General features: G+C 36.4%; 3 protein-coding genes across 3 annotated transcripts in view; 2 read left to right on the top strand and 1 right to left on the bottom strand.

Moving 5' to 3' along the window:
- Window positions 1–759: 759 nt before the first annotated feature.
- Window positions 760–6,766, top strand: GIP (gastric inhibitory polypeptide). The gene is made up of 4 exons (XM_032235938.1): window positions 760–833; window positions 2,543–2,683; window positions 5,270–5,404; window positions 6,670–6,766. Exons 1-4 carry the CDS (start codon window positions 760–762, stop codon window positions 6,764–6,766), a joined length of 447 nt encoding a protein of 148 aa, XP_032091829.1.
- Window positions 6,767–9,932: 3,166 nt separating this feature from the next.
- Window positions 9,933–19,319, top strand: SNF8 (SNF8 subunit of ESCRT-II). The gene is made up of 8 exons (XM_032235053.1): window positions 9,933–10,100; window positions 12,160–12,210; window positions 12,633–12,771; window positions 13,623–13,727; window positions 15,217–15,289; window positions 16,721–16,862; window positions 17,755–17,829; window positions 18,373–19,319. Exons 1-8 carry the CDS (start codon window positions 10,047–10,049, stop codon window positions 18,508–18,510), a joined length of 777 nt encoding a protein of 258 aa, XP_032090944.1. The 5' UTR covers window positions 9,933–10,046; the 3' UTR covers window positions 18,511–19,319.
- UBE2Z (ubiquitin conjugating enzyme E2 Z) overlaps window positions 19,283–24,915 on the bottom strand; it is a 28,775-nt gene continuing 23,142 nt past the window's right edge. Inside the window, exon 7 of the mRNA XM_032235052.1 lies at window positions 19,283–23,877. Coding sequence (XP_032090943.1) covers window positions 23,707–23,877 — 171 coding nt within the window. The 3' untranslated portion in view covers window positions 19,283–23,706. The remainder of the gene's footprint in view (window positions 23,878–24,915) is intronic.

Raw genomic sequence — 24,915 nt, 5'->3', positions numbered from 1 at the left:
ATATCCCACCATTTCACTACCTTTTCCTTTATTGGAAAGTATTTTCCTCCCAAATGTTTGAGAGAATGGTTTACAAAAGTGTTGAAGTTTTTGATACAATACTGATGTGAGCAGTTTTTATTTCTACAGGATTCAGTTTGAGATTCCTTCTCCCCAAACCAAATCCATACATGTATGGAGCTAAAGAGCACCACATAAGCGCTATATGATGTTGTGTTTAGGAATGTGCAGTAGCTTGCCATGTAGAAAGATGATAAACTGCTGATAAATATGATTGGCTGGAAGTACTGATGAGGACAATTCTAAGGCAACAGTCAATCTACTTCCCCATTCCACACACAGAAGACAATACTATTTGTACTAGAATCTAATTTTGAATGTGGGCAAGGGAGTAAAGTTTTATTTTATCTGAAATTCATCACTGGATGGGGTGGACTTCAGCTGCCAAATTCTCAGTTGGCTGAGATTTATAGGCATTAAAATTAGCACAGCTAGAAGGCACTAGATTACAGAAGGCTGGTTAGGAGTACAGTTAGGAATTTAGGAAAAATGGATCCTAGCATCTGTGACACCTGCCTCATTCTGTTGAATTTAGAATGTACATTCTTCCCATAAGGTTGCATTATAATTTTGTACACAACTTCTGAAAATTATATTTTGGAAAATTCATAGTAGAAGTAATTCATTTAAAACTCTGGTTCACAAGAATTTCTTTTTCTGTTTCCTATGCTTTTAAATTGCAGAGCTCCAGTTGTGAACATGGCAGCCTTCAAAATTGTCTCTCTCCTTCTGATCTCTCTCAGTTTTGTGCTGATGGAAGAAAATGGCACCAGGTAAATACACAAATAGGGATGCTTTGATATTCATTTTTTTGCCAGTTGCATTAATAAGTTACTTCTGCATCAATATTGAGCAATTAAACTGGATTTTACTTTTCTGTTACTCAAATACATTTCTATATTACATGTATGAAATATATTTTAAAATGGCTATGTTCATCCAACATATTTAACCAGGGCATTTAAAGATATAGTAGCTCCATCTTTATCTCTATATTACTAAAACTCTCAGTCTGTAATCTTCAACTGGGCAAAATGGTGCATTATAGGGCAACAATTTTTCAGCCAAAGGCGACTAATGCATAGAATGCATCCAAAATTTGTACTCATTTATCCCTGCGGGATAGAAATTTGGCAAAATGGTGGCCACTTCAGTGCTGTCACTCTACCATAGTGCTGCCTGCAGCTTCACTAGACTATCCTAGCTGTCCAGAGGCTGGGTACATTGCTCCCTTCATCGGCTGTCTGGAAGTTGGAAATTGCTCTTATACTATTTCAGACAAATGCCTCTCTAATCTCTTCTTAAAACCTTCAGTGAAGAAGCATTTTCGAAGACAAGCTCTTCCACTGATTAATTGTCATGAAATTTCTCGTTGGTTCCAGGTTGGTTCTCTCCTTGATTAATTTCCATCTGTTATTTCTTGTCCTGTCTTCAGGTGCCTTGGAACAGCGTCCCCAACCTTTTTGTTATCGGGGACCAGTTTTGTGGAAGAGAATTTTTCCACTGACCAGGGAAGATTGTCTTACATGTGACCTAGATCCCGCACATGCACAGATTAAACTTCACTAACTTGCATGGCCTTGTTCCTATCAGGCCATAAATCAGTACTGGGGGGCAGACAGGGACCCCAGCTTTGGAAAATAGGTTGACCCTCTCTTTTTTTCTGATAGCCTCTTATATATTGGAAGCCTGCTATCGGTTCACCCCAGTCCTTCTTTTCATTAGATAAAGTCAGTTCCTGAAACTATTCTTCATGTTTTAGCCTCAAATCCCCTAATCAGAGGTAGGTTACTCCTGGTTCTGCCAGGATCGGGTGAACCAGCGGCGACAGGAAGTGTTGCATGCGCACAAGCACGCATAGGAGCACACCCAAACTAGTACGTAGTAAACAAATTGGCAACCACCACTGCCCTTAATTATTATAATCTACATTCTTTCCAGTTTCTCTGCCTTTTGGAATACACAGTTTTGTTTGAGACTATTGCAAATCTGCAGATTATTTCTTGTCACATTGAAATATTGACTTAAAGTATACTTAAATTAAAAAGAAATCATCATTGTAATTATTGTTATTATTAATTAAAGTTGTATGCCAACTCTCAACATCTCTGGGCGAAGACCAAGTATAGGTCTCAGATCTTAAACCTAAATTCAAATAGTTTTCCAAATGATCATTTTAAGTTTTTCAAACGGTTTTCTCTTTTGATACTTCCCCTGCATGCATTTCTAATATGACAAACCATGTTGAATCAATACATTGTTAGAAGACTTAGCTTTCTAAATGGAAAAGAGAAACTGATTTCTCACACACATACAAATACATATTTGATTAGGGTCAGTCACTGTGCTCAGCATACAGGGTTAGCTTATCGTGGAGGGCAACCCCAATCAAATAACATTTATTCAAGAAATCATAGTTATGCAGATTATATCTTGATGCAGTATGTAAACTTGGCCCATGTTTTTTCCTCTATATTCTTATGGAAAATCTAAGAAACTCCACATTTCTGCAAAGGCGGTATTCTGAAGGAACCTTAGCAAGTGATTATAGTCGAACTTTGGACAACATGCTGAAGAAGAACTTTGTGGAGTGGCTCTTGAACCATAGGGAGAACAAGAATGAGTAAGTCAATATCACAGATTGTTGTGATTTATCCAGGAGAAGGAATATATTAGTCAATCCGTAGCTTGAAAGATTGAGTGCATGTATAAGGAAAATCATGTAAGAAGCTCATTGTTGTTTTTCTACTTCATAGCAATGTTAAAAATGAACTAGTTGAATATACTGTAAAATATTCCCAATACATTGGAGAAATGAATTTAAGGATGAAAAGATAACTTCAGCTAAAATCAGAAGGGGGTTGCTACCGGTTCGCACCAGTTCAAGCGAACTGATTGTGGAATGTTGGCCTGGATCACAGAACCGGCAGTGCCAGCAGAACTAGTTCGCTGGTCACCGCAGCATGTTTTTTTTTTTGGCATTTTTTAATGTTCTGCGCATGTGCAGACCTATTTACAGGCAACTGCAAACGCAGACAGGGTACATGTGCAAACATGCACGCACTGAACTGGCAATAACACTGACAGCAACCCACCCCTGGCTAAAATGTATGTTTAGTACCAATATTCTACAACTTTGTGCGGCAACTCATGTAATTTTCTATCCATTTTGATAATTGATGCCTTCATATGTCTAGATGGATGTTGGCGAATCTTTTGGGCACTGAGTGCCCAAACCGGAATGTTCGTGCATGCACCCCAGCCAGCTAGTCTTCATGGGTGCTGGACCACCAGAAAATGATCCAAAAAATGGCCTGTTTTTTGGCCATTTTTTGAGCCATTTATCAGGTCAAAAACAGCCTGAAAATGGTCTGGAAAACAGCCTGGTTTTTGGCCATTTTTGGGGCCATTTTCTGGCACTCTGGCACCTACAAAGACCAGCTGGTTGGTGCACATGTGCACACTAGAAACCAGAAGAGCATCTGGCAATGCAGTGTGTGCCTATAGAGAGGGCTCTGAATGCAATCTCTGGTACACATGCCATAGGTTCGCCATCACGTGTCTAGATGTTGGTATGAAATATTTTTTTAAAAAATATCTGCGATTTGTAAGCCAAAAATTAACAAAAACCTATGGTGTATTTCATGCGTACAATATGCTTTTCTTTTGTAAAAAATGTTCACTATGATTCAGCAAGGCAGAATAGGCGTGGTCATATAGGCTATATGCAATTTCTCTGGATGGTGGCTATGATACAACAAAATCAAATATCATTTCCAATTAAAATTATAAATGACTAAAGTCTTGTGCAATTTTATAAAAGAATATGTGACATCCTAGGGCTCAAATTCTAAACATTTTAGAAACTTTGACCATCTCTTTAGATTTAGATTTTTTTTTTCATTTTGTCATGAATTATGGTATCCATTGCTTTAGCCTGGAGATAAAATCACTCATGTAGCAAAGCTGTTTTAAACTCTAATTAATATAATGATTTAGACTTAATGATATTATAGTGGAGTCTCAAAAGTTACATGCCTTGCAATTATCTCTTGATAAATTCCTCAACTTTTTACCCAAGATTCTTATCAAAACAACACTACTGTCCAAGATCTATATTGTATGTGCTCATTTACATGAATTCATTTTATGAGTACACCAAAAAATAATTATTATTATGAACTGTTCCAAATTACCTCCTGATGCAATTAATTGCTAGAAATAATTCATTTATATAAAAGAAAATGAAATGAATATGTGAGAATTAACCTTGGCATTAGCTCAGATTTTCTGGAATGCTAAACTGATTTTCAGTGCTTAGGAAAATTCTTCAAGGTAAACCAACTTCTAATTATGATTAAGTGCTGTAATTTTACAAAATATCCCCACCCAATACTACACTGGACATATTTCAAAGGAAGAGAATTCACATATTTTTAGTGTGGCTTCATGGATGGAATGCCGTATTAATGGACAAAAGTATCTGCTGAGGTCATTATGACTGTTAAATGGAATAACCTCTTTAGATGCTATATGAGCTTTTCAGAAATAAAAGGGAATTTAATATGATAAAATCAGATGGATAGCTATAAAGACAGATAGGTTTTTCAGAACTGAAGTGATATAACAAGGATGGATAAAATATAACCCATGGACCAGATGTAGTCCAAAGTTTAAATGGTTCCAATCTGCTGAGCAGTATTGCTACGTTATTGATTTTAACTAAAAATAAAATAAAATAGGTATCCTAATCCACATGTATCCTTAACCCTTTCCTTAACCTTTAAAGACACTCTTGAACCTCCACAAATGATATAAAAAAATCCACTATATCCATCCTTGAAGGGATATAATATCATCACCATTCCTACTTCATCACATTCCTATTTTGTTATTTTAACCAACCCCCAAAATCTTAAACAACTATTGGCCCAGAGGGGGGGGAAAGAATCATCTATGTCTATTCTAGACTGAAAGCAAATGGTGAAAATTATAATAGAGGAGTGGATAAAATGCAGAAAAATGCAGGGCGGCATGCAGAAATTTAAAATATTCTTGTAGCCCTATTGTGGAAATAACATTAGATCGGAAAAATATAAATTCTTCATTTAACTTGTAGGTAAAATTGAATATAAATTAGAAGCTATAAATTGGAATGGCACTCCTCAGATTTCCCAAGTTAAACCTCTGGTAACTCTCTGCACCCTAGAAACAAACTTGAACCATCCAAGAGACAAGCTGATATCACAATGCCAGATGAAAGAAATCAAGGCAACGAAGCTGGAGAGACTCAGGAAGCAAAGGACTATGTTGGATGGCTTTTGCAAATCATAGGAAAGCAGAGGTGAGTAAAGATAACCACTGAAGATTTTATTTTATTTTTATCACAAGAGAAGTGTTTGCATTCCAGATTAAAAGCAAAACCAGTCTTAACCAACGATGTAACCTCCAATTATTTTGGATTACAATTGTAAACCCCAATCAAACATTAGGAAAGATAAACATTGATTGTGGGAAATCTATGGCTGCAATAATGCATTTTACCCACTTCACTACAATGTCTTTGAAAACCATGGTCTACAAACTACAATGGCTGTGATCACAAAGAAACTCCTTTAAAAAAGTACCTCTCAAGCTTTTGTTGTTTCACTCAGCTTTTGTAGAATATTTCATATTTTTAAGTTAGTTTTACTTTTTCTTCTATTTTCTAACTTTTCAGGGAATTCCAAATTTATTTGAGACCAATGGGAGATATTAATTTCAGATTAAAATTTCTCTGGCTTCTCCCATTCCACCATGAGATTTCAAACAGCTAATGTACAGAGAGAGAAAGAATGTGCCTTTAATGCCTTTGGGGACATTCAAATGGCATTTATTTCTCCAGAAGACACTCTTCTGGAGTATCTTCCTCCTCTATGGCAAGCAAAGCTGCTACAAATTCCGCAGCATCTGATGGAATAAGGTGCAGCTCGTAAAAACATGTCTTGATAAAATGCATTATCACAGTATTCAGAGAAGATGCTATAAGATTCCTCTTGATTTTTTAAGAAAATTCAGAACAGCCTCCATGAAGAATGAGCTTGGTTCCAGTTTGATATCTTTCCAATATACTTTCATTTTTTGAACAACAGTTTAGTCAAGCAAAATAAAAAAGGCAGGAAAGACTAAAAACAAAATGTCATAAAAGTGAAGAATACAACTCACATTTTGTATATTTACAGGGACAATTTAACTAGGCATAAACTCCACCTTTGATACATACAAAGGGAGTATAACAGTTTTTAATTTAGGCTCTTGAATTGGTTTTTGTTCTGTAGTACACATTAAATTAGATGATTGTAACTAATTACAAGTTGATATCAACCTCTTCTAAATGCTGTGGATAAAAATAGCTGTCAAATAAAAAAATTATTATGAAATGCCCTAATGGGCTCTGCATACTGAAAGATGCTCCACAATCCTAGATACTGACCTAATATTTTTGTTGCCTAAGCAAGTATAAATTTGGGGAAGGGGTGTCTTCTCAGCTTTATCCAGAAAATTAATAACTCTTTCTTTTGTTTGCTTGTCTTGGTCTTGATCTGAGATTCCATAGTCTTTTTCTTGTAGACCTTCCTTTCTAATGGATTCAGATGAATGGAAGAACATCCAGAGGCAAGAATTTCTGGTGTGGCTGATTTTTGCTGACCTCTGTAAGCTAGTGTGAGTAAATCACTCTTTTATTCACATCTTCCTTGTTCTGAAGACCAGGAACGTATCAACTGTACATAAAAACACATGGTCTTTCATGGGTCTTTCATTGAAACACAAAAACAGTATCCTGTCTAGTGAGAGGTCCACAGTCAAAATGTATGTGAGAGAACTTCTCTCAGATATTATTCACTGTTGCTAGTTGGTAATCATACAATTATTGCTTCAAAAGGGGGGAGATATACAGTTTACTGTAATTATTTGCAACAACTTCATTTAACCAATATATTGAAATTATTCAGTGAAAAATTTGTTTGGGGTTTGTAAGATATGGATAAAAATGTTTGTACTGATCATACACTGCCTTTTTTTCGCAAATCGTCAGGCTATTACCAAACTAGATTTTTCACCATCTTCATTTATAATTTTTCAGAATTCCATAGATTCCTAGAGGAAGAAGCTGGATCTACTTTTCCTTTTTCAATTTGAACTACTTTGTACCCTTTATTAATGAGTTTGTCAATGCTGACACTGACAATAAATGATTTATTCTCAAGCCAATAAATGATTTAGCTTGTTATTCAATAAGAATAGAAATGGGGATATGAGACTTCTGTTAAAGACCACAATACTGGCCATCAATAATTGTCATTGTTCCCAATCAGAATGCTCGTGGAGCTTGTAGTCTAACAAAAGAAAAGAGCATCTGGTTGGAAAAGGTTGTTATTTGTTAATTGGTGAGCTATTAAAGGCTGTGGATAAAACCCCGAAAAAGGTTCACATTCTATTTCTAAGTAATTCAATGATCTGAGGCTTTTAACTTTCATCTCAAACATAGCTTTAGATTTGGACAAGTGATCTGAGGTTATATACAATTAAGAGTCAGATTCTTCAATTATCCCAATAAATAAAAACAATTTGGGAGAGAAATACCGTATCTTCAAAACTAAGAATTGCAGAGAAATGTGAAAATAAGCAACAAAAATCTCTAATTCTCTGAATGCTGCAATGAGGAAAAGTTGAGCTTCTGCAACTCCAAATAAATGGAATGCATTTCAGGATATGTATTGTGTGAAACCAGATTAGTACAACCTCTTCTTCTTCAACTAAAGTTGCAGAGCTCAGCTTTTGTTTCCTGTTCTCCTTGTCTCCTTGGAAGCTTGAAGAGAATCTGGTGTCAAGGATAGGATGAGGAATATAAAAGGAACACAAAAGGCATACAGAGGGCAAATGGGGGCTGGCCTGTCACTAGAAGAAATGAAGCATGCTCCCAACAGTCTGGAGCATTCAAAGCACACTTTGAAAGTACATTCTCAATAGGACAGTGATAGTGAATCACCTTATATATAAGGAGAGACAACGTATCACAGATAGTCTTTGATTTTCAACCACAATAGAGCCTAACATTTCCATTGGCAAGCAAAGCAGTTAAGTAAGTTGTACCCCATTTTACAAATTTTTTTGCTCCAGTTGTTAAGTAAATCATGCAATTGTAAAACAAATCTGGCTTCCCCCATTCTCTCTACTTGTCAGAAGCCAGCTGAGAAAATTAAAATGGTGATCAAATGGCTCCAGGGCAGTGCAAATGTTATATATATATGCCAGTTGCCAAGCACTCAAAATTTGATCTTATGACTATGGGATATTGCAACGGTTGTGTGTGAATACTAGTCATAAGTCGCTTTTTTTAGTGCCATTGTAATTTTGAACAGTCACCAAATGGTTCTAAATCAAGAACTACTTGTACAGATTATGTATGTATGTATGTATGTATGTATGTATGTATGTATGTATGTATGTATGTTTATTGAAGATGTGGGATAGTTTACACAAGGGAAAAAATAGAATTTATTGGACATAGCTAAAAAGAGAATCAAGGCAGGAAAGTGCTGTTGTCAAGGAATAATTAAGTACAAGGGGATTATACAGTCTTATAAACTTTGTTGTAAGGTATGTTCAACAGTATCCTTCCCCAGATTGGCACTCTTCAAATGTGTTGGTTCATGACTCCCAAAATTCCCAACGCTGAGAGGTTTGGATTGCAAGATCCTAAAAACATCTGGAGAACTCTACAGCTCTAGTTCAACTCTAGTTCAAGAAGCCTCATCAGTGTCACCATAGTTGTGTCTTCCACAATGTGCTAAACTATTAGCTGGACCATATTTTATTAAATTATTCCAACTGCTGGAGTTCACAAAATACAGAATCATAAACCAGCCACATTAGGTGGATTCACATTGGGAGGGGGGGGTGAAATTCAGCAGGTTCTGACAGGTTCTGGAAAACCAGCAGCGGAAAATTTGAGTAGTTCAGAGAATCAATAAATACTACATCTGGCTGACCCCAGAGTGCGGTGGGAATGGGGATTTTGCAGTATCCTTCCCATGCCACGCCCACCAAGCCACGCCCACATAACTGATAATAAAAAAATGGAATTTCACCACTGATTCACATAATACAGTGAATTAACCAATCATATTTTAATCTCTCACGTTAGCAAAACACTTTCACAAAATTCTCAAAGGCTACCGCTGCAACCCATTTCTTGTTGAAGTTGCTTACTTTTTGAATATAAAGCCCCCAGGAACTTAGAAAAATGACTGAACTTGGGAGAGAAAAATCTCTTTCCTTCGCCAGCAAGGTGTGTAAATTTGACACCTGAGCATTCATTACACTATTATCGTGGCTACTTTCGGGTTTTCAACTGATTGATCCGAAATCGTGCCTTTTATTATCGTTCTGAACGCTCTTCTTCGGCTGACGTTCACCGGGGCTGCGATACGGAAGGTTGTGCATCATGGGAGCTGCAGTCCAATGCCTCTAGCAGGGGTCTCCAACCTTGGCAACTGTAAAACTTGTGGACTTCAACTCCCAGAGTTCCTCAGCCAGCTTTGCTACCTGAGGAACTCTGGGAGTTGAAGTCCATAAGTCTTACAGTTGCCAAGGTTGGAGACCCCTGCTCGAGGCAGCAAAAGGTTGGGAGGAAGTCGGTTAAAGATGTAGCAAGGGCTGTGCGAAGATTTCTCTCTTTTAGCCTCCGTTCCCCTTTTTAGGATTTCAGTATCAGACCAATAAAGTGGACCCCCCCCCCACCCTCGAGTCAAACGGCTCCCTTCTTTGTCAGAGCGATAGAAGGAAATTAACAACCCAGGCGCACTTCCTACTTGTCGCATGCTGATGACGCAGTGGAGACGAACGGGGTTAGTTATACGGCCAGTCGCCTTGCCTTCCTCTGCAAGCAGCTCGGATCCGAAGGCTGTTTTCCTCCTTCTCCCTTCCCCACCCCCGGGCAAGAGATGCACCGCCGGGGCGTGGGGGCCGGCGCCATCGCCAAAAAGAAATTGGCAGAGGTGAGGTCCTTCCCTTCCGAGGAGTGAAGTCCCTCTTTCCTCTCTTAGCCTTTCCAGAAGAAAAGGATTTCCTCTTCCTAGCCAAAAGTGCTGGGAGTTTTCTGCTTGGGCCTTTCCGCCTCTCGGATGTCGCGTATCCAAGTGGCGAGGAGGCCTGGGTCGGGGTTGCAAAGGGATTAGACTGATGGTGGGGAATATACTTTGCACACGCCCAGAGGTATTAGTCCTCTTCAGTAATGATTGTGCTAGAAATTAACTCGTGGAATTTCTTATTTTTTTCCCCTTATTCATTTCTTGTACTAAATCAGCTCCTGAAAGTTAGTCCACTCTGCATTCTTTATAAACTTTATCTCTGAAAATGTTTACATCCTAATTTCTTCTATTAATTCTCCATACTTTTAGGAAGGACTGATATCGAATTTATTTATCAATGTATATACTGTTCACAGGGGATGCGGTGGCTCAGTGGCTGAGCTTGTTGATCAAAAAGGTCGGCAGTTCTAATCCCTAGTGCCATGTTACTTGCCCCAGCTTCTGCCAACCTAGCAGTTTGAAAGCATGTAAAAATGCAAGTAGAAAAATAGGGACCACCTATGATGGGAAGGTAACAGCCTTCTGTGCATAGTCATGCCGGCCATATGACCACGGAGACTCTTTGCTTTAGAGTCAGGAACAACTAGCACATATGTGTGAGAGGAACCTTTATCTTTATGCTGCTCACCTCATGGTTTGAGGTGACTGAGTGTCTATCAACATTAAAAATATGGATGTAGAAACTATTACAGGTATAAAAACATTAAAATTACAAATAATTAAAACAAAACTAGAGAACCACGGGTTAAGAGCAGAAGGTGATGATGACTTTTCTGTTATTACAGTAGCTATCTCCAGGGACAGACCTCATCTCCTGCAGGAAGATGTTTCAAAGAGCCAGGAGTTGTGTCAGAAAAGGCTCTTTAGCTGTATCCCACCAGCCACAAGTCCTTGGTTGATGGGGTCCACAGTAGGCCTTTTCTGCCAGCACGAGGGGGCAGGCAATTCCATACTTAGCTTTGCCTTGCAGAAAGGAAAGAGGCGCTGAAGTGACAACTTGTTCTAACCATTCATCTGTTTTCTAACCATTATCGATATTTTGTGGTACATCCTAAAACAATGTATTATTTGGCTATATTTGCCAGAATAAAGACTATCTTGAGTAGAGGTCAATTCCTGATGCCTTAATTTTCTTCCAGGATGTTTGCAACTCTTCAAGGTAACCTATAGCTTTGACATTTCCTTGAGGTTTCCCATCTATGTTCTAACCAAGTCTATTCTTATTTAGGTTTTTGAGATCAGCCAAGGTTGGCTAGATGCTACAATTGAATCTCATACATTGGCTGGAGCCAATGGCCCTGGTGAAGGTGGATTATACATTTTATATAGGGCTATTTTTGAAAACCACTTGGAAACTGCTGTTGGGGCAAAATGCAGTGACCTGGTTGTGAGTTAAAGCTACTGTAGATGTTTTACAACTGTTTTATGGACCCTGCATTAGTTTCCAATATTCCCAGTGCAATTCATGTTGTTTTTAATGTGACTTTTAAGAGTTTGATATGGCTTGGCTCCCAGTTACCCTCAAGATCACTTCTTTCGTAAGGAATTGGCCTGTCCAGTATGGTTATTAAAGGAACAATTATTAATTTGTTCTTCAAATGAATGTGATGAGACGAGAAATTATAGTACTGATCTTATAGACTCTAGTTGCCTCTTGTGAATAATTCCTTCTCCAGACATCAGAATGAGGTTTGCTTGTCCTAGCTTAGCATATCACATGAACATAGCTGCTCTGTTTCTTAACCATGGTTATGGTTTAGTATGTTGTGCAAACATAGTTAACAAAGCCTTATATAAAATGTTTATGGAAAAGAATATTCTCATCTGATAACAAAAAATTAAGCCTTCAGTATCAAAATATTTCATGGAGAAAATTAAGTGGTCACTAAGAATCTATATGAATAGCACAATCATAATATGATTAATTTTATCAATAATAATAAAAATTGATGATTTCTTTTCTTAGGCCAAATATAAGGAACGTGGGACAGTTTTGGCTGAAGATCAATTAGCCCAGGTGAGATAAGAACATGCCTATATTTGTTTTTGAAATTGGAAGGATATATGTAGCTCTGATCCCAGGCTGTAACTCTAAACTTCTATACAAAATGTGCTTATAATTCATGGAACACAATTACATAGGTATTGAAATGATCAAGAATATCAGCAGCTTAGAGAAAAGGCTAGAAAAGTTCTATGTAAAAATGTGTGATAATAATATTTAAACACTTGCAAACTTCCTATAAATTTTGGTCATTCTCAGTAGATTGTTGCTTGGGTTAGATGAATTAAACCAATGTTTTGAACATTGACATTTGAATTGGAGAATTCACAATATTGTGCAATATATTATGTGTGGAAAGTTATTTAAAAGAATGTTGTAGTATTTCAAACCAGCTAATTTTGTTGCTCTATTGTCTTTTTCAAATACATTTACAGATGTCTAAGCAGCTGGAGACTTTTAAAAGTAACCTAGAAGAGTTTGCTAGTAAACACAAACAAGAAATCCGTAAAAATCCTGAGTTCAGAGTCCAGTTCCAAAACATGTGTGCAACAATTGGTGTTGATCCACTAGCCTGTAAGCAATGGGGAAGGAGTGGAAAACTTTAATGGGGGAATCATAGCTCTTCAGTTGAGGTTAACTATGCCTAGCATTTCTCAGTTAGCTGCAGGTATTGAGCATTAAGCAATATCTGGTCTTCTTTGTACTTTAGATATAAAAATGGTCTGTGCTGAGTGTTATTTATAGCCAACAAAAATTAGAATAAAGAGATAGTTGTAAAGCTTTTTTTAGCAAATGGGAAATCTCTAGAATAGCCTAGTAAATCAGTCCACAAGTATCACTAGTCTTCAGAGTTTTTCTCCCTAAATTGTCATGGTAAGGTTTCAAGTCCTTAAAGGAGTGGAAATGCAGGATGATATAGTAAAATAACTTCCTACCAAGGAGACTGACAAAGTATGGATGCAGCTAAACAAGATGGATGGCAGAATGAATAACCTATTGTTTATTTAAATGTTTATCAACCTCAGTAACGTTGAAATCTGTGGACTTCAACTCTGGGATGGGGAATTCTGGAAGCTGAAGTCCAATCATCTAAAGTTGGTGAAGTTGAGAAATACTGTTTTATTCCATCCTTCATCACCTTCTATTCATGTACATAGAATTCCGTGTCGTCATTGGCAGAAAGTAAACTGTTCTGGCTTGTTTCAGTAGGAAATGAAAATAAAAGAAGAAATTGATGAGATGGATAAGAGGGGAAATGGATCAGCATTAGATAGCAAAAAGTTTCTAAAGCATAAAGAGAGGCAGTCATAATTTCCCTTTAAGGGAAATTGTGAGGAGAGGAATGTCCCTCTGCGAAAATGCATAGTTCTTTTTTCCCCCGCTAAAATAACATGCATCTTTCTTTCCTTTTTTTTCTTTTGCAGCTGGTAAAGGATTTTGGTCAGAGATGTTGGGTGTCGGAGATTTCTACTATGAGCTGGGTGTCCAGATTATTGAGGTCTGCTTGGCTCTCAAGCACAGAAATGGAGGTAACTATATTCAGTAATTCAATGCAGGCCCTAAATTTCTGCTGATGAATTTCACTAGTAAAGTGTTCTACATGTAGGAGGCCTTTTGCTTCCATTCCTACCCATTAATGTTTAGGCCTTTTTTGTTTTTCTGCAATGTTAAGTGAGTGGTAGATCCACATATTCTCATTCTCTCCCCCCTTAAAATTCAAATGAAAGTTCATTTTTCCCCACCCGGTGTGGTGATGTTACTTCTGTTCCAATAATTTCACATTCAAGCCTTGGAAACTTGAGTTTCTAAATTACAATTCCTAAACCCACTTTCATTGCCCATTTCTGTAATAGATGGAGTCTTCAATTTATAACAGTTAATTTAGTGACTGTTCAAAGTCACAACAGCTTTGGAAAAAGTTATTTAGGACTTTTTCACACTTACAACCATTGCAGCTTCCCCATGGTCACATGATCAACATTCAGATGCTTGGCAACTGGTTCATATTTATGATGGTTGCAATGCCCCAGGGTTATGTGATCATCTTTTACAATCTGAGCAAAGTCAACAGGGAAGCCAGATTCATTTAACAACCATGTTACTAATTTAACAAACTAAACTATTTAACAACTGTGGCAAGAAAAGTTTTAAAATGAGGACAAACTCATTTAGCTCATTTAGCAACATAAATTTTGGACACAATTGTGGTTGTAACTTTAGGACTACCTGTAATATACTTTTGTGATTATCATATCCTTCAAACTTTCTGGATATACAAATGCTATCTTCCAGAAATATTTACAATTCAGTGTTATATATTGTAGCTAAGAAGTTAATTCCAGTAATTTAAGTATGTACAACCAAGTATAAAACCAAGTAATTAATTTTTGCTTTAGAGACACTTAATTTGAGAAAATATCCTTAAACATTTTACACATATCTGTAGCCTGTTTCACACTTTCTGCTAAATCAAGATGAGTACACTGTGCAGTCCAGCAGCTCTTTTAAAGATCCACAGAGTGGATAGGTCTTTGTTTGCAGGATTAAGAGATAAGCTCTCATTTTTCTCCCTAAAATGTTGAGAATTTTAACTGTACCAGCTTCAGTAGCATCATGACATAACATTATGATTCTAAAGCTCTTTTTTTTAAAAAATTGCATTGCAATCTTATATACATTTATTTAGAAACAAATACAACTATGTTCAGTAGAACTTATATCTTGGTAAGTGTCTATGGGATAACATACACATGCCTGTTAAGAAATGAGTCTCATTTTAGTTAATGGAATTAATCAGAGATACTGTCCACATGACCATGGAGATGTCTTCAGACACCGCTGGCTCTTTGGCTTTGAAACGGAGATGAGCAACACCCTCTAGAGTTGGAAACAACTAGCACATATGTGCGAATAGACCTGGGAAAAATTGGTTTATACAATTACAGTCTTAATTTACAAAATTTTTGGTAGGATTCAACTGTTCTTACAAACTGCCTCTTGTTTCCTTTTTCCCTCTAGGATTAATAATATTGGATGAACTCCATCAACAAGTGCTCAAAGGAAGAGGAAAATTTGCTCAAGATGTTAGCCAGTAAGTGATACATTCATAATTTATGTGGGGGAGTATAATTTTAACAATTAATGAAAAAAACATGCAGGTTATGGTAATAGTTGATAACCATAATGATTATGGTTATGGTTAACATTATTAGTCGTGACCACAGTATTTTCATTGGTGACTAAGTTTTCATGTTGAGCTATAGTTCCAACATATTGTATAAAAATGAATACTTTGTTGTACCAGATATGCCTACAGTTGCTTTTCAAACTTGGCAACTTTAAGACTGTATTTGTATCTTTAAGCTTTATTGACATAGGGAGTAAACTATATACAAGATACCTTCCAAATAGACTGACTGGGCAGATACTAGGGCTAGGCAGATTATAACAGAAGAACAGGCAGGTTTCAGAAAGGACTTATAGTACTATAGATGGTTATAACACCTGATTCACAAATCAATAAATGGGCCCTCAAAATATTTATATGCAACATTTATTGATTTACCATCTAATACAATAAATAAAGGGAAAGATTATATAATATATACATCATGTGAAGACACTTACATGCAAGTATGGGTAAATCACAATGGCTCCCTAATAAATCAGATTAAAACTACAAAGGGTATCTGCCGGGCTTTATATTGGACCTCTTCATCTTTAATTTTTAAATAAACAATATTGTAGAAGAGTTTAACAATCTTTCCTTTCATGCCCTATCAATTGAAACCAGAAAGGCCCCTATATTACTATATGCAGTGAACATTCATATCAACATCATTAATTGGAATTAAAAGAATCGTGACAAAGTTTGGCACTTACTGACAGAAAACTATTCTAAAACCAAAGTAGTCATTTTTGTCAAAATGAGATATGGTCACCAAGAGATATGGATTTACCCTAGATGGTAAGAAGATGTGAGGTCATTTAAATATTAATTATATGATTTACTGAATCTGTATAATGAAAACACAAATAGCATCAACAAGAATGACAGCTATGAGATCCATGAGAATCATTTGGTCCTTCTCCAAAAAGGAGGACAACCAGTATAGTTATGCTCAAGATCTTTCCCAGGAAAGCAATACAACAGTTAATATATGGGGAGTAAAGTCTGAAGGAATTCTCAGAAAGATATGTTGAAGTGTCCCCCTTCTCTTTTCTAGCCTATCTCTAACATTAAGAAGTTATACAAATTCAAATTTCCCTGTATCTCACTGCAAATATTATTTTGCCATGCTTGAATTTTTGAGGGTCCACGTTGGATTCCTAACATCTTTATAATTATAAAGGCTAGAAATTTGTCTTTTTGTGCTTATGCTTTGACACAAATACTGTGGTTGTTGGGGATTCCATTCTGCATTTCCCAGTGCAATTTTCTGTGTATTTTGAGTAGGTGATTTTGAGGAATTGAAACATATTGCTCTGGTATGCCTTATTTTTTCTCTCCTGATTTTCACAGAGATGACCTTATCCGAGCAATTAAGAAGCTGAAAGTTTTAGGAAATGGCTTCGGTATTCTTCCTGTTGGTGGGACATACTTGATCCAGTCTGTGCCAGCTGAACTAAATATGGATCACACTGTTGTAATACAGCTTGCTGAGGTGCCTATATTAGAAAAGAATAAATGAATGGAATCATGACTGTGGAGTTTTATTTTTATTTAGCCAGTTATGGAAACTTTTTTAAATTTAACATTTTAAGTGCTTCTGCATGTTGAATTTGAGATTTGAATAAGAACTACAACAAGGGAGATAAATTCAGGGATTGTATAATCTAGTTTTGGGAGAGAAGAATTAATCCTACCTTTTTGTATACTACAGTGTCAGTCTGTATTGGGTCTTATGTTTATTAAAAATAAAAAATTAAGTAGTTGGGAAACATTTAGAGCAACAAAAGATGAATTAATAATTATTCGTAGATTGCAATTCCTTTCATCTAACATATATTATGCTTGTTTCACAGAACTATGCACATGAGCTATGTACATCACATTGAAGCCACAGTCAATAAGCCAAATACTAAACTATCATTTCAAACTGTTTTTTTTTACCCTAAACAAACCATAGATTATTCAGATCTCTATTCAATGTCATGCTAAGCAAAAAACGAACATACTGTAGGTTTCCTATTAGACAACTTATCAACCGAGCAGTTCTTTTTCCCAACGTGGACAGTTCAGTCTTAGCTGTTCTTTCTCCAGACAGATTTTAGAATTCTGTTAATAATTTTGAGTAAGTGCCATTTTGTATTAAACTATTTCCTCATAGTTTCATTAGGAAAAAACTGGTAAGGAAATCTTTTCTGAAATTAATTTTAAATCATAGATATTAGGATATTATTTGATGTTTGGGCATGCAAAGTACATGTTCTGCTTTTGGTATATCTCCTCCCAAACAGCAGTCACTAAATGTATTTTATTCTCTTTTTTTAATGCATTCTTTTTCTGCCTGGGTAAATTTACTGAAATCTTATTTTTTCTATTCTTAATTTCAGAAAAAAGGGTATGTGACTATAAGTGAAATCAAGTCCAGTTTAAAGTGGGAAATGGAACGAGCCAAGCAAGTGCTGGTATGTCAGCAATTTCGATATATAACAACCTGAATTTAGGTTTAAAATTGAGATTTTTAAAAAGTTAGAAATACTATTTTCTCCAGAGGCTGATAATATTTACAGAATCCTCATATGTCATCTTGTTTAATTCATTAATGGGGCCAGCGTCATAGTAAATTTTGTAATATTTCAGTTTTTGTTCTTCAAATATTTCTTGTTTCTAGGCAACCATCAAAGCCATGAGATTTTGGGCAAGATCACTGATATATAGGGGAATAGGCTTTTTCAACTTTAAAATAATAATAATAATATGTAGTCTTGCTTGAAATGACTCAGTGGCATAAAAAGGTTGCTGAGCTTTGCATTGTGTCAAGATGTTTATAATTATATAATTATGAAATTCTCCCTATTCAGCATTTCAGTCAGTCTGTTCCCACCTTCTCTCCCAAATATGAACCAGTGTTTCATGATCACTAAACATGCTCAGTACCTATGACAGTTTGTACCATCATCCACTTACTTTCGGTTACTATTTTTCTGTTCTTTTTTCTTCCTCAACAGGATCATTTGCTGAAGGAAGGGATGGCCTGGCTTGATACACAAGCTCCAGGAGAGCCACAGTACTGGCTACCTGCCCTCTTTACCGAACTGTACTCTCAGGAAATCACACCCGAAGAAGCAAAGGAAGCTTTACCTTGACAGTATCAAAGACGTGTATTAACTGAACATGGAATTAGGTTGATTGCTGGTTGTTAATATGATAACATTGAACAGTAGTCATTATCTTGGATCTTAAAATATAAGAAAATTTCTGCTTTGCTAATAACTAATTTCAGCATGTGTTTGATACTAAATGTGGATTTCTGCCAAATGAAGGTTTTTATTTCACAAGCAAGTTTCTGGTTCTTGTAATGGGGATGAGACAGCAGGAGTCTGTCCAAAATTGTAGCCTTTTCTTTCAGTTATTGTAAATGTTTAGAATGAGGACTGATGTCAGATGCTAAAACTGTTTGATTTCTTTTCATTTGCTTATCCCAAGATTGTTGAGTAGTATATTGACTGAGCTATATACATACTGAATCCCTTCACTTGTAAAGGGTTCTGTGTAAGTCTGTTTCTGTATAATGAAACAGCAGGACTTCTTTATTACTATTTGGATTTGGGGTAAAGGACCAAACTATTATTATTGTTATTTCCAACTTATGGATCATTGGAGGTTTCCACTATTTCATTTTCTTTAAGCATTTGGAAAGACAGTTTAGAAAGTCATGGGTAATGCTTAGTCCAATTTCAGCCATTCAGGCAGTCAGGATTCCTCTGACCTGAGATACTGTGTGAAAATATACCTTCACAACCGTAACCATGTTGTGCCTTAGCATGTTGAAATCTGTAAACAGTAAATATACCCTTCCATATTTGTGCAGTGCACATACAAATTTGAAATTCATAAAGCTATGTCTTAAATTTCATGTTGTGAATATAAAACTTTATTGACATTTGAAAAACCATTGATTGCATTGAAGTCTTACTGATTTCCATAAAATAACAAGCTTATGTTCTGGATATAATTCATGGATACAAAAAAACGACAGGATAAAACTTATTTGAAGACTTACTACTCATGACCAAAGTTACACAGCCTGGTAAAAGAGTTTTCTGTAGCTATATTCACAGATCATGCCATGTGGAAGAAGAAACTGCTTCCTTTAACATCCTAAGAATCTTACGACTTCATATAAAATACAAGGGGAAATTTATTGGGAATAATTTATGTGCAGAGTTGGCCTGCTGTAGATTGATGCCCTATCCAATGATGTTGAGGTTACGAATAGATCAAGAGACAGCTGTTTATCTAGAAGATGCAAGCAATAGGCTAATGACTTCCCACAAAAATTACTGGACAGTCATCCTGTAGTGCAGGAACTCAATCTAAGCTACATTTTACTTCAGCCTATTAGTAAAAAAAATTCCCCCTCAGAATTCCCTATCAAGAGGTGAAACAATACTGATAGAACATTGGCAATAAAATGAATAGTAAACTATTTTGAATGTGAAATTAATATTTCCAATAAAATCTGAATTTCACATTAATTTGGAAGATTAACTTATTAACCAAGCAGATCAGTGCTTTGGGAATTTTTCTCGTTATCCAAAAATGTACAAAAAGCCATTTTCTTTTCATGCATTTTTGAAATAGTCAGAACTTTTATTTTTCAGGTTGAAATGTATGGTTTCCAGATGCCTTATGATTTTTCAGGATTCAGATTAGCCAATATTTGCTTGCAGTCAGTGCACTGTATATCTGGTTGCTTATCTTGAAGACTAAAAAAACCAAACTTGATAAAAGACTGATGCTTCAATTTCTTAATTGTGATTGAGCTTGTATCATATAAAGAACCAACACCCAACAGTACTGGATTCACCCTCTTCCCCCCCCCCCCATTCCTTGAAATTATATCAGTTTGTAACCAATGATTGGTATCTGAAACACTATTTATTAGGCTTATTTTTTTAAAAAAACAACACACATATCTACTTGAGCATTGACGGCATGGATTTCTTTCATTGTGATTGCCTGAAGCTACTGAAGCACCACCTTCTATTGCCTTTGCAAACACAGTTCTCCAAGTTTGCTCTGGAGAAAGTTGCATTCCAGAGCAATTTCAGGTATACTACACACTGCAGCCAACAGTATAATCCTATATTTCTTTACCACTGGTAATTCCTGTAGAGCTCAACAGGACTGTTTAGCAGGCATGTACATAGGAAACCCACTTAAATATTAAACATACATTCACATACCCATATGCAAATGCTGTCTGTAGTGTTGAAGTGGAAGGAAGGGAATCGCTACAATCATTCATTCAGAATCAGAGTTTGGCCTTTTTTGGAATTTGGGGTAAGATAGGGAATCAAATTTATGTGTTCACAAATAGAATGGGAAAGGCAGCCATCACTTCTTGTTCAGTGCTTGCAAATCCTAGTGACCAGTACTGTCAAAATGAGTGAATGGCAGGTGGTTAGTGGGTTTTTTCCCTTTCTCTTGTGCAACTCATTCAAGTTCTTCCAGAACCTAGCATGGGAAATCTATTTAACCAGTCAAAACCAAACTTGCATTATGGCTTTGAATAATATGTGAAACAATTTTGCAATTTGCCTAGGAAAGCATTGTGGCTCAATGTACTTCTGAATTGGAAGCATGAAAGGCGCTTCCATTTCATATATTCTTAAGTTCACATGATTATTATTCAGGTCTGTATTTTCCTTTGTTGGCCACACGATTTTTGGAAGCCTTTTGAGAATGGATGCACCAAGGGATTTAGTTTATATGCTGCCTGGAGAACATCAGTTACACACATCTAATATACATATTTTTATGTCATCTGAATTTTGCAATTGGAGATCTCTAGAATGCTGATTAGGATTATTCTCTTATCTCCATTGCTTTTGGAAGAACAGAGTTTAGAACACTTTCAAGATCATAGGCTGGAGCTGAACAATCTAGCCTCCAGTAGGAAATTCCATCATTGCAGATCTGGTAATGATGCTGGAGAAAGCATATGTTAAGTATATTTATATAGTTGTTCTTCCAGTCTCTAACATACATTACGGATAGGTAGCAGCTTTACATTTCAGATATGACACAGTTGAACTCCAGATCCTGCCAAAACAAACTTTATTGCACCAAAAAAAAAAAACCCTTATGTACAACTGTATATAAACAAGGTTTCTTTATTTGAAGATCCTTGTGCATGTTTCTTTTTTTTTCTTAAGCTTGCTAGGTCTAAAATTATGTCACTAACATTTGTCTAGATCAGTCATCTAGGATTGTCACTTCTTAAAATGGAAACGTTCAGAAGACAGATAATTATGGGCAGCTACAAAATCAGATTCCTTTTTTTCTTACACCCACATGCGAGCCACATGAAAAAAAAATCACATAAGGCATTTTTCATGTTTTGTTTTAAAGAAATGTATGCAATACTTCCAATAGCCAACATGCACCTGGAGTTAAGATGCCTTGAAATCACAGTGCTATAATTCAGAAGCACTTCTAGCCCTAGTGAATAGCCAAATTTATTCAGTTGGCACAGAGTGCATAAGGCCTAAGTCTCACTGATACCAGGAGGACTTAAAAATTACATCCCTTTGATTTTGAGGGAAGTGAGAAGAGAATAAGTAAATCTGTCTTTTGTTGGATTATATCTAGAGATTAAAATGAACATGATAAAATTTGCCTCTTGAAGCCTTCCCTTTCACAAGGCATCAACATGTAAACTTGTATTGCAATGTTTTTTTCCAGATACCACCAGCTATTCATATCCCTTGGACAGACTCTTGGGGGAGAGGAAAGACAGAGAAACAATTCTACTTTGTTTTTAGATATAATTAATTTTTCCAATACCCAAAACTGCAGGGTATTTTGAGCAGCAGAATGCCCTCTCTTATATCCCAAAGGAAGTACAAGAACAGCTGGAAGGATGCTGCCTATGAACATACAGGATGTTTAAAGGGAGAGGTGAGATGGATGGCAGGTACAAGAATTGAACCCTGTACGTTACTAGGCTGATGGCTAAATACAGTCTTTCCCATAGAATGGCTCCTGCTTCAGATCACATGTGCATCAATAATTAACATAAATTCCTCCAATTTTCTAAAAGCTTAGAGACAGTTCTAAAAGTGCTAAGTCGTCTGGATTTTCTCTAGAAAGACTTTAAATTCCTACATTTAAAAAAATCTTCAGAAATCTGGAATCTTTTCTGTATCATAGATGCAATCTGTAAGAATGGAGTTATGATAGATTTTATAGAAAAACTCATCCACTACCGTGCAATTCCATATTCCAGGTTCAATAAATTCTTATTAAAATAAGATCTGATCCTTTGACTGGATAGTAACAACAATTTATTCCCCAGGCGTAACAGTCTAAGAGACATTGAGCATATTTCTTCTTTCTCTGTCATGAAACTCCTAGGTAGGTTCCCCCTGCCTCCCAAAAATAAAGCATGGAAGCTAAAGCTACTTCAGATAAACATGCTAATTTGTTGGTTCTGCTGCACTTATTTGTACTTCAGTTCTGCAATCATTATTTCTCCCTCACTATATATAACCCATCCCCCAAATTATATCCATCTTACTAAAGGAGATATTTTTTTTTCTCCTTTAGAACCATTGACTTGCACAGTAGGCTTGAAATCTGAATTTTAATTCTTTTCCTGGACTGCGTTTTACTCCTTTCTGCCTGGACTTCCTGAAAGTCACGAAAACAAGAAGTTAATAAAGCTGTGGAAACGTCAAAACAAAGCAAAACAAAACATGAAGCCCAGTTCCAGCAAAAATTCTTCTTTGGTCTGTCTTTAAGACAGACAACATCAAACCAATTGGGAAGCTACAGTGCACCAGATCTGAAGAAATAGGATGTGATGTACAAATAGTCAAAAAGTGCTTTAACAGACTCAATTACTGGGAGCCCATCAAGGTGTCAAAACAAGCTGGGAGGGAAGTGCCAGGAATATGCAGTACATTTATGAAACAAGGACAATGGAACAAGGAGCCATGCTTTATCTCATGCTCTTTTGAGAATTGGCGGAAAGGGAGACATAAACCTGCCTACAGGTTTTTCCAAAATGCTTTTTTTTTTTTGCGTGTCATTCACTCAGAGGTCTCCAGCAGAGGGAAGGGTCATTTCTAAAATGCAGCCTCTCACAAGCCCAGTTCGGTTTTAGCTCTTTTAACAGGATGTACCAGGTAACAAAAGGCTGTTTTTTTTCCACTTGTGTGCTCACTCTGGAACCTAAAACAGTTCTTAGGTCTCTCTGGGGTCCTCCACAGCACCTGGAGTTGGAAGATCCCACCCTCACGTTTTGGATTCCCAAGTGATCAGGTGGGAGGCATCTAAATCTTAACGCTCCCCTGAGTGTCTGTTTCTGTTTCGGAAGAGCTGCTTTCTGAGTCTATATCTGGATTCTCCTGCTGGTGCTTCTCCTGAACCTTCAGGCGAATTCCTTGCAAACGTACTAAAAGTGACTGGTAGTCAAAGTGTCCTCGCTTCTCTCCAAAGGGATCCTGGAAGTGGGAAAAAAGATTTCAGTTGTCATTGGAAGATCAGTAGATTGAACGGAATTTAAGCATCCATCAAGTTAATTATTCTAGCAATAAAATAACACTTCCCTATTCACTATAAATTACATTAACAAATGAAGAGAGCTTGAAAAAGTTGGAAAGAGATATGTAAATCCTGTGTGAAATGCTAATTGGTGGGTTCAGAATTTCTGAATTAGGCTGTAATTTAGGTGCCAGTTCTGATTCCCCAGCTGCTTTGGCATTCTTGATGACATCCTTGCTCCTGCAGTAGAATGCTATCTCCTCTTTTATTCAAGCAGTGTTTTCTTCTGCATGGATAATTACAATTTGTTCTGGACAAAATTGAGGGCTTGCTGCCGTGCATCAAGCATCTTCAATCATTTTTTTGCCTTTACCCCAAAAGGAAAGTTTTAAAACTCAAATCCCTGCAGATTGGGCTCTTTCTAAACTGAGTTGCTTCAAAGAAGGAGAGAGGTAAGGAAGAGGTCTGACAGCAGAACTTTTGGAAGAGAAAAAAGCTAATATAACTATGATTTATTTGAACTAACTTGCATTGAACCACACAATAACCACAATGACTTAGTTCAAACAACGTATTGAGCTACCAATTAGCCAAAACAAGGTAGCTTAATATGATGTGTATTCCCAGCCAGTCTGCCCACACTTGATTGAATCCTCAATGGCTTTAATCCTGTAAATCCAAATGTAGCTCTTTTACAATGGAAATTTTGAGTAAAAATCTAGCATGCATTTTAAGATGCTGCTATGGTCTAGAAACAGAATTCACCAAAAATGTCTTGCACAATAAATTTCAGTGGAGCATGCATAAGAGAACAGTAAGCTGAACAACAGCCAATGGCTAAAACTACTAAAGATCTTGTCAGTATCAAAAATATTTACAAATATCAGTATCAAAACAATAGTCTACATTTAGGATGTTGCATTGAGAAAATATGATCAGTACAAAAATAACGTAAAGCTTGTGATAGCTGTTTTGTGAAGAAAATGGCATCCCTAAAC

Source organism: Thamnophis elegans, chromosome Z, assembly GCF_009769535.1.
Source record: "Thamnophis elegans isolate rThaEle1 chromosome Z, rThaEle1.pri, whole genome shotgun sequence".
NCBI lineage: Eukaryota > Metazoa > Chordata > Lepidosauria > Squamata > Colubridae > Thamnophis > Thamnophis elegans.
Note: the sequence above shows the minus strand (reverse complement) of the source record. Positions and strands in the feature narration are given on the sequence as shown.

What these genes read in the sequence shown, in the direction of transcription:
- GIP (XM_032235938.1), top strand. Translation starts at nt 760, where the DNA reads ATGGCAGCCTTCAAAATTGTCTCTCTCCTTCTGATCTCTCTCAGTTTT. An exon ending in CATAGGGAGAACAAGAATGA is followed by an intron (nt 2,684 to 5,269) that starts GTAAGTCAATAT and finishes TCTGCACCCTAG; the next exon opens with AAACAAACTTGAACCATCCA. An exon ending in CAAATCATAGGAAAGCAGAG is followed by an intron (nt 5,405 to 6,669) that starts GTGAGTAAAGAT and finishes TTTTTCTTGTAG; the next exon opens with ACCTTCCTTTCTAATGGATT.
- SNF8 (XM_032235053.1), top strand. Translation starts at nt 10,047, where the DNA reads ATGCACCGCCGGGGCGTGGGGGCCGGCGCCATCGCCAAAAAGAAATTG. An exon ending in CCAAAAAGAAATTGGCAGAG is followed by an intron (nt 10,101 to 12,159) that starts GTGAGGTCCTTC and finishes TTCTTTTCTTAG; the next exon opens with GCCAAATATAAGGAACGTGG. An exon ending in AACGAGCCAAGCAAGTGCTG is followed by an intron (nt 17,830 to 18,372) that starts GTATGTCAGCAA and finishes CTTCCTCAACAG; the next exon opens with GATCATTTGCTGAAGGAAGG.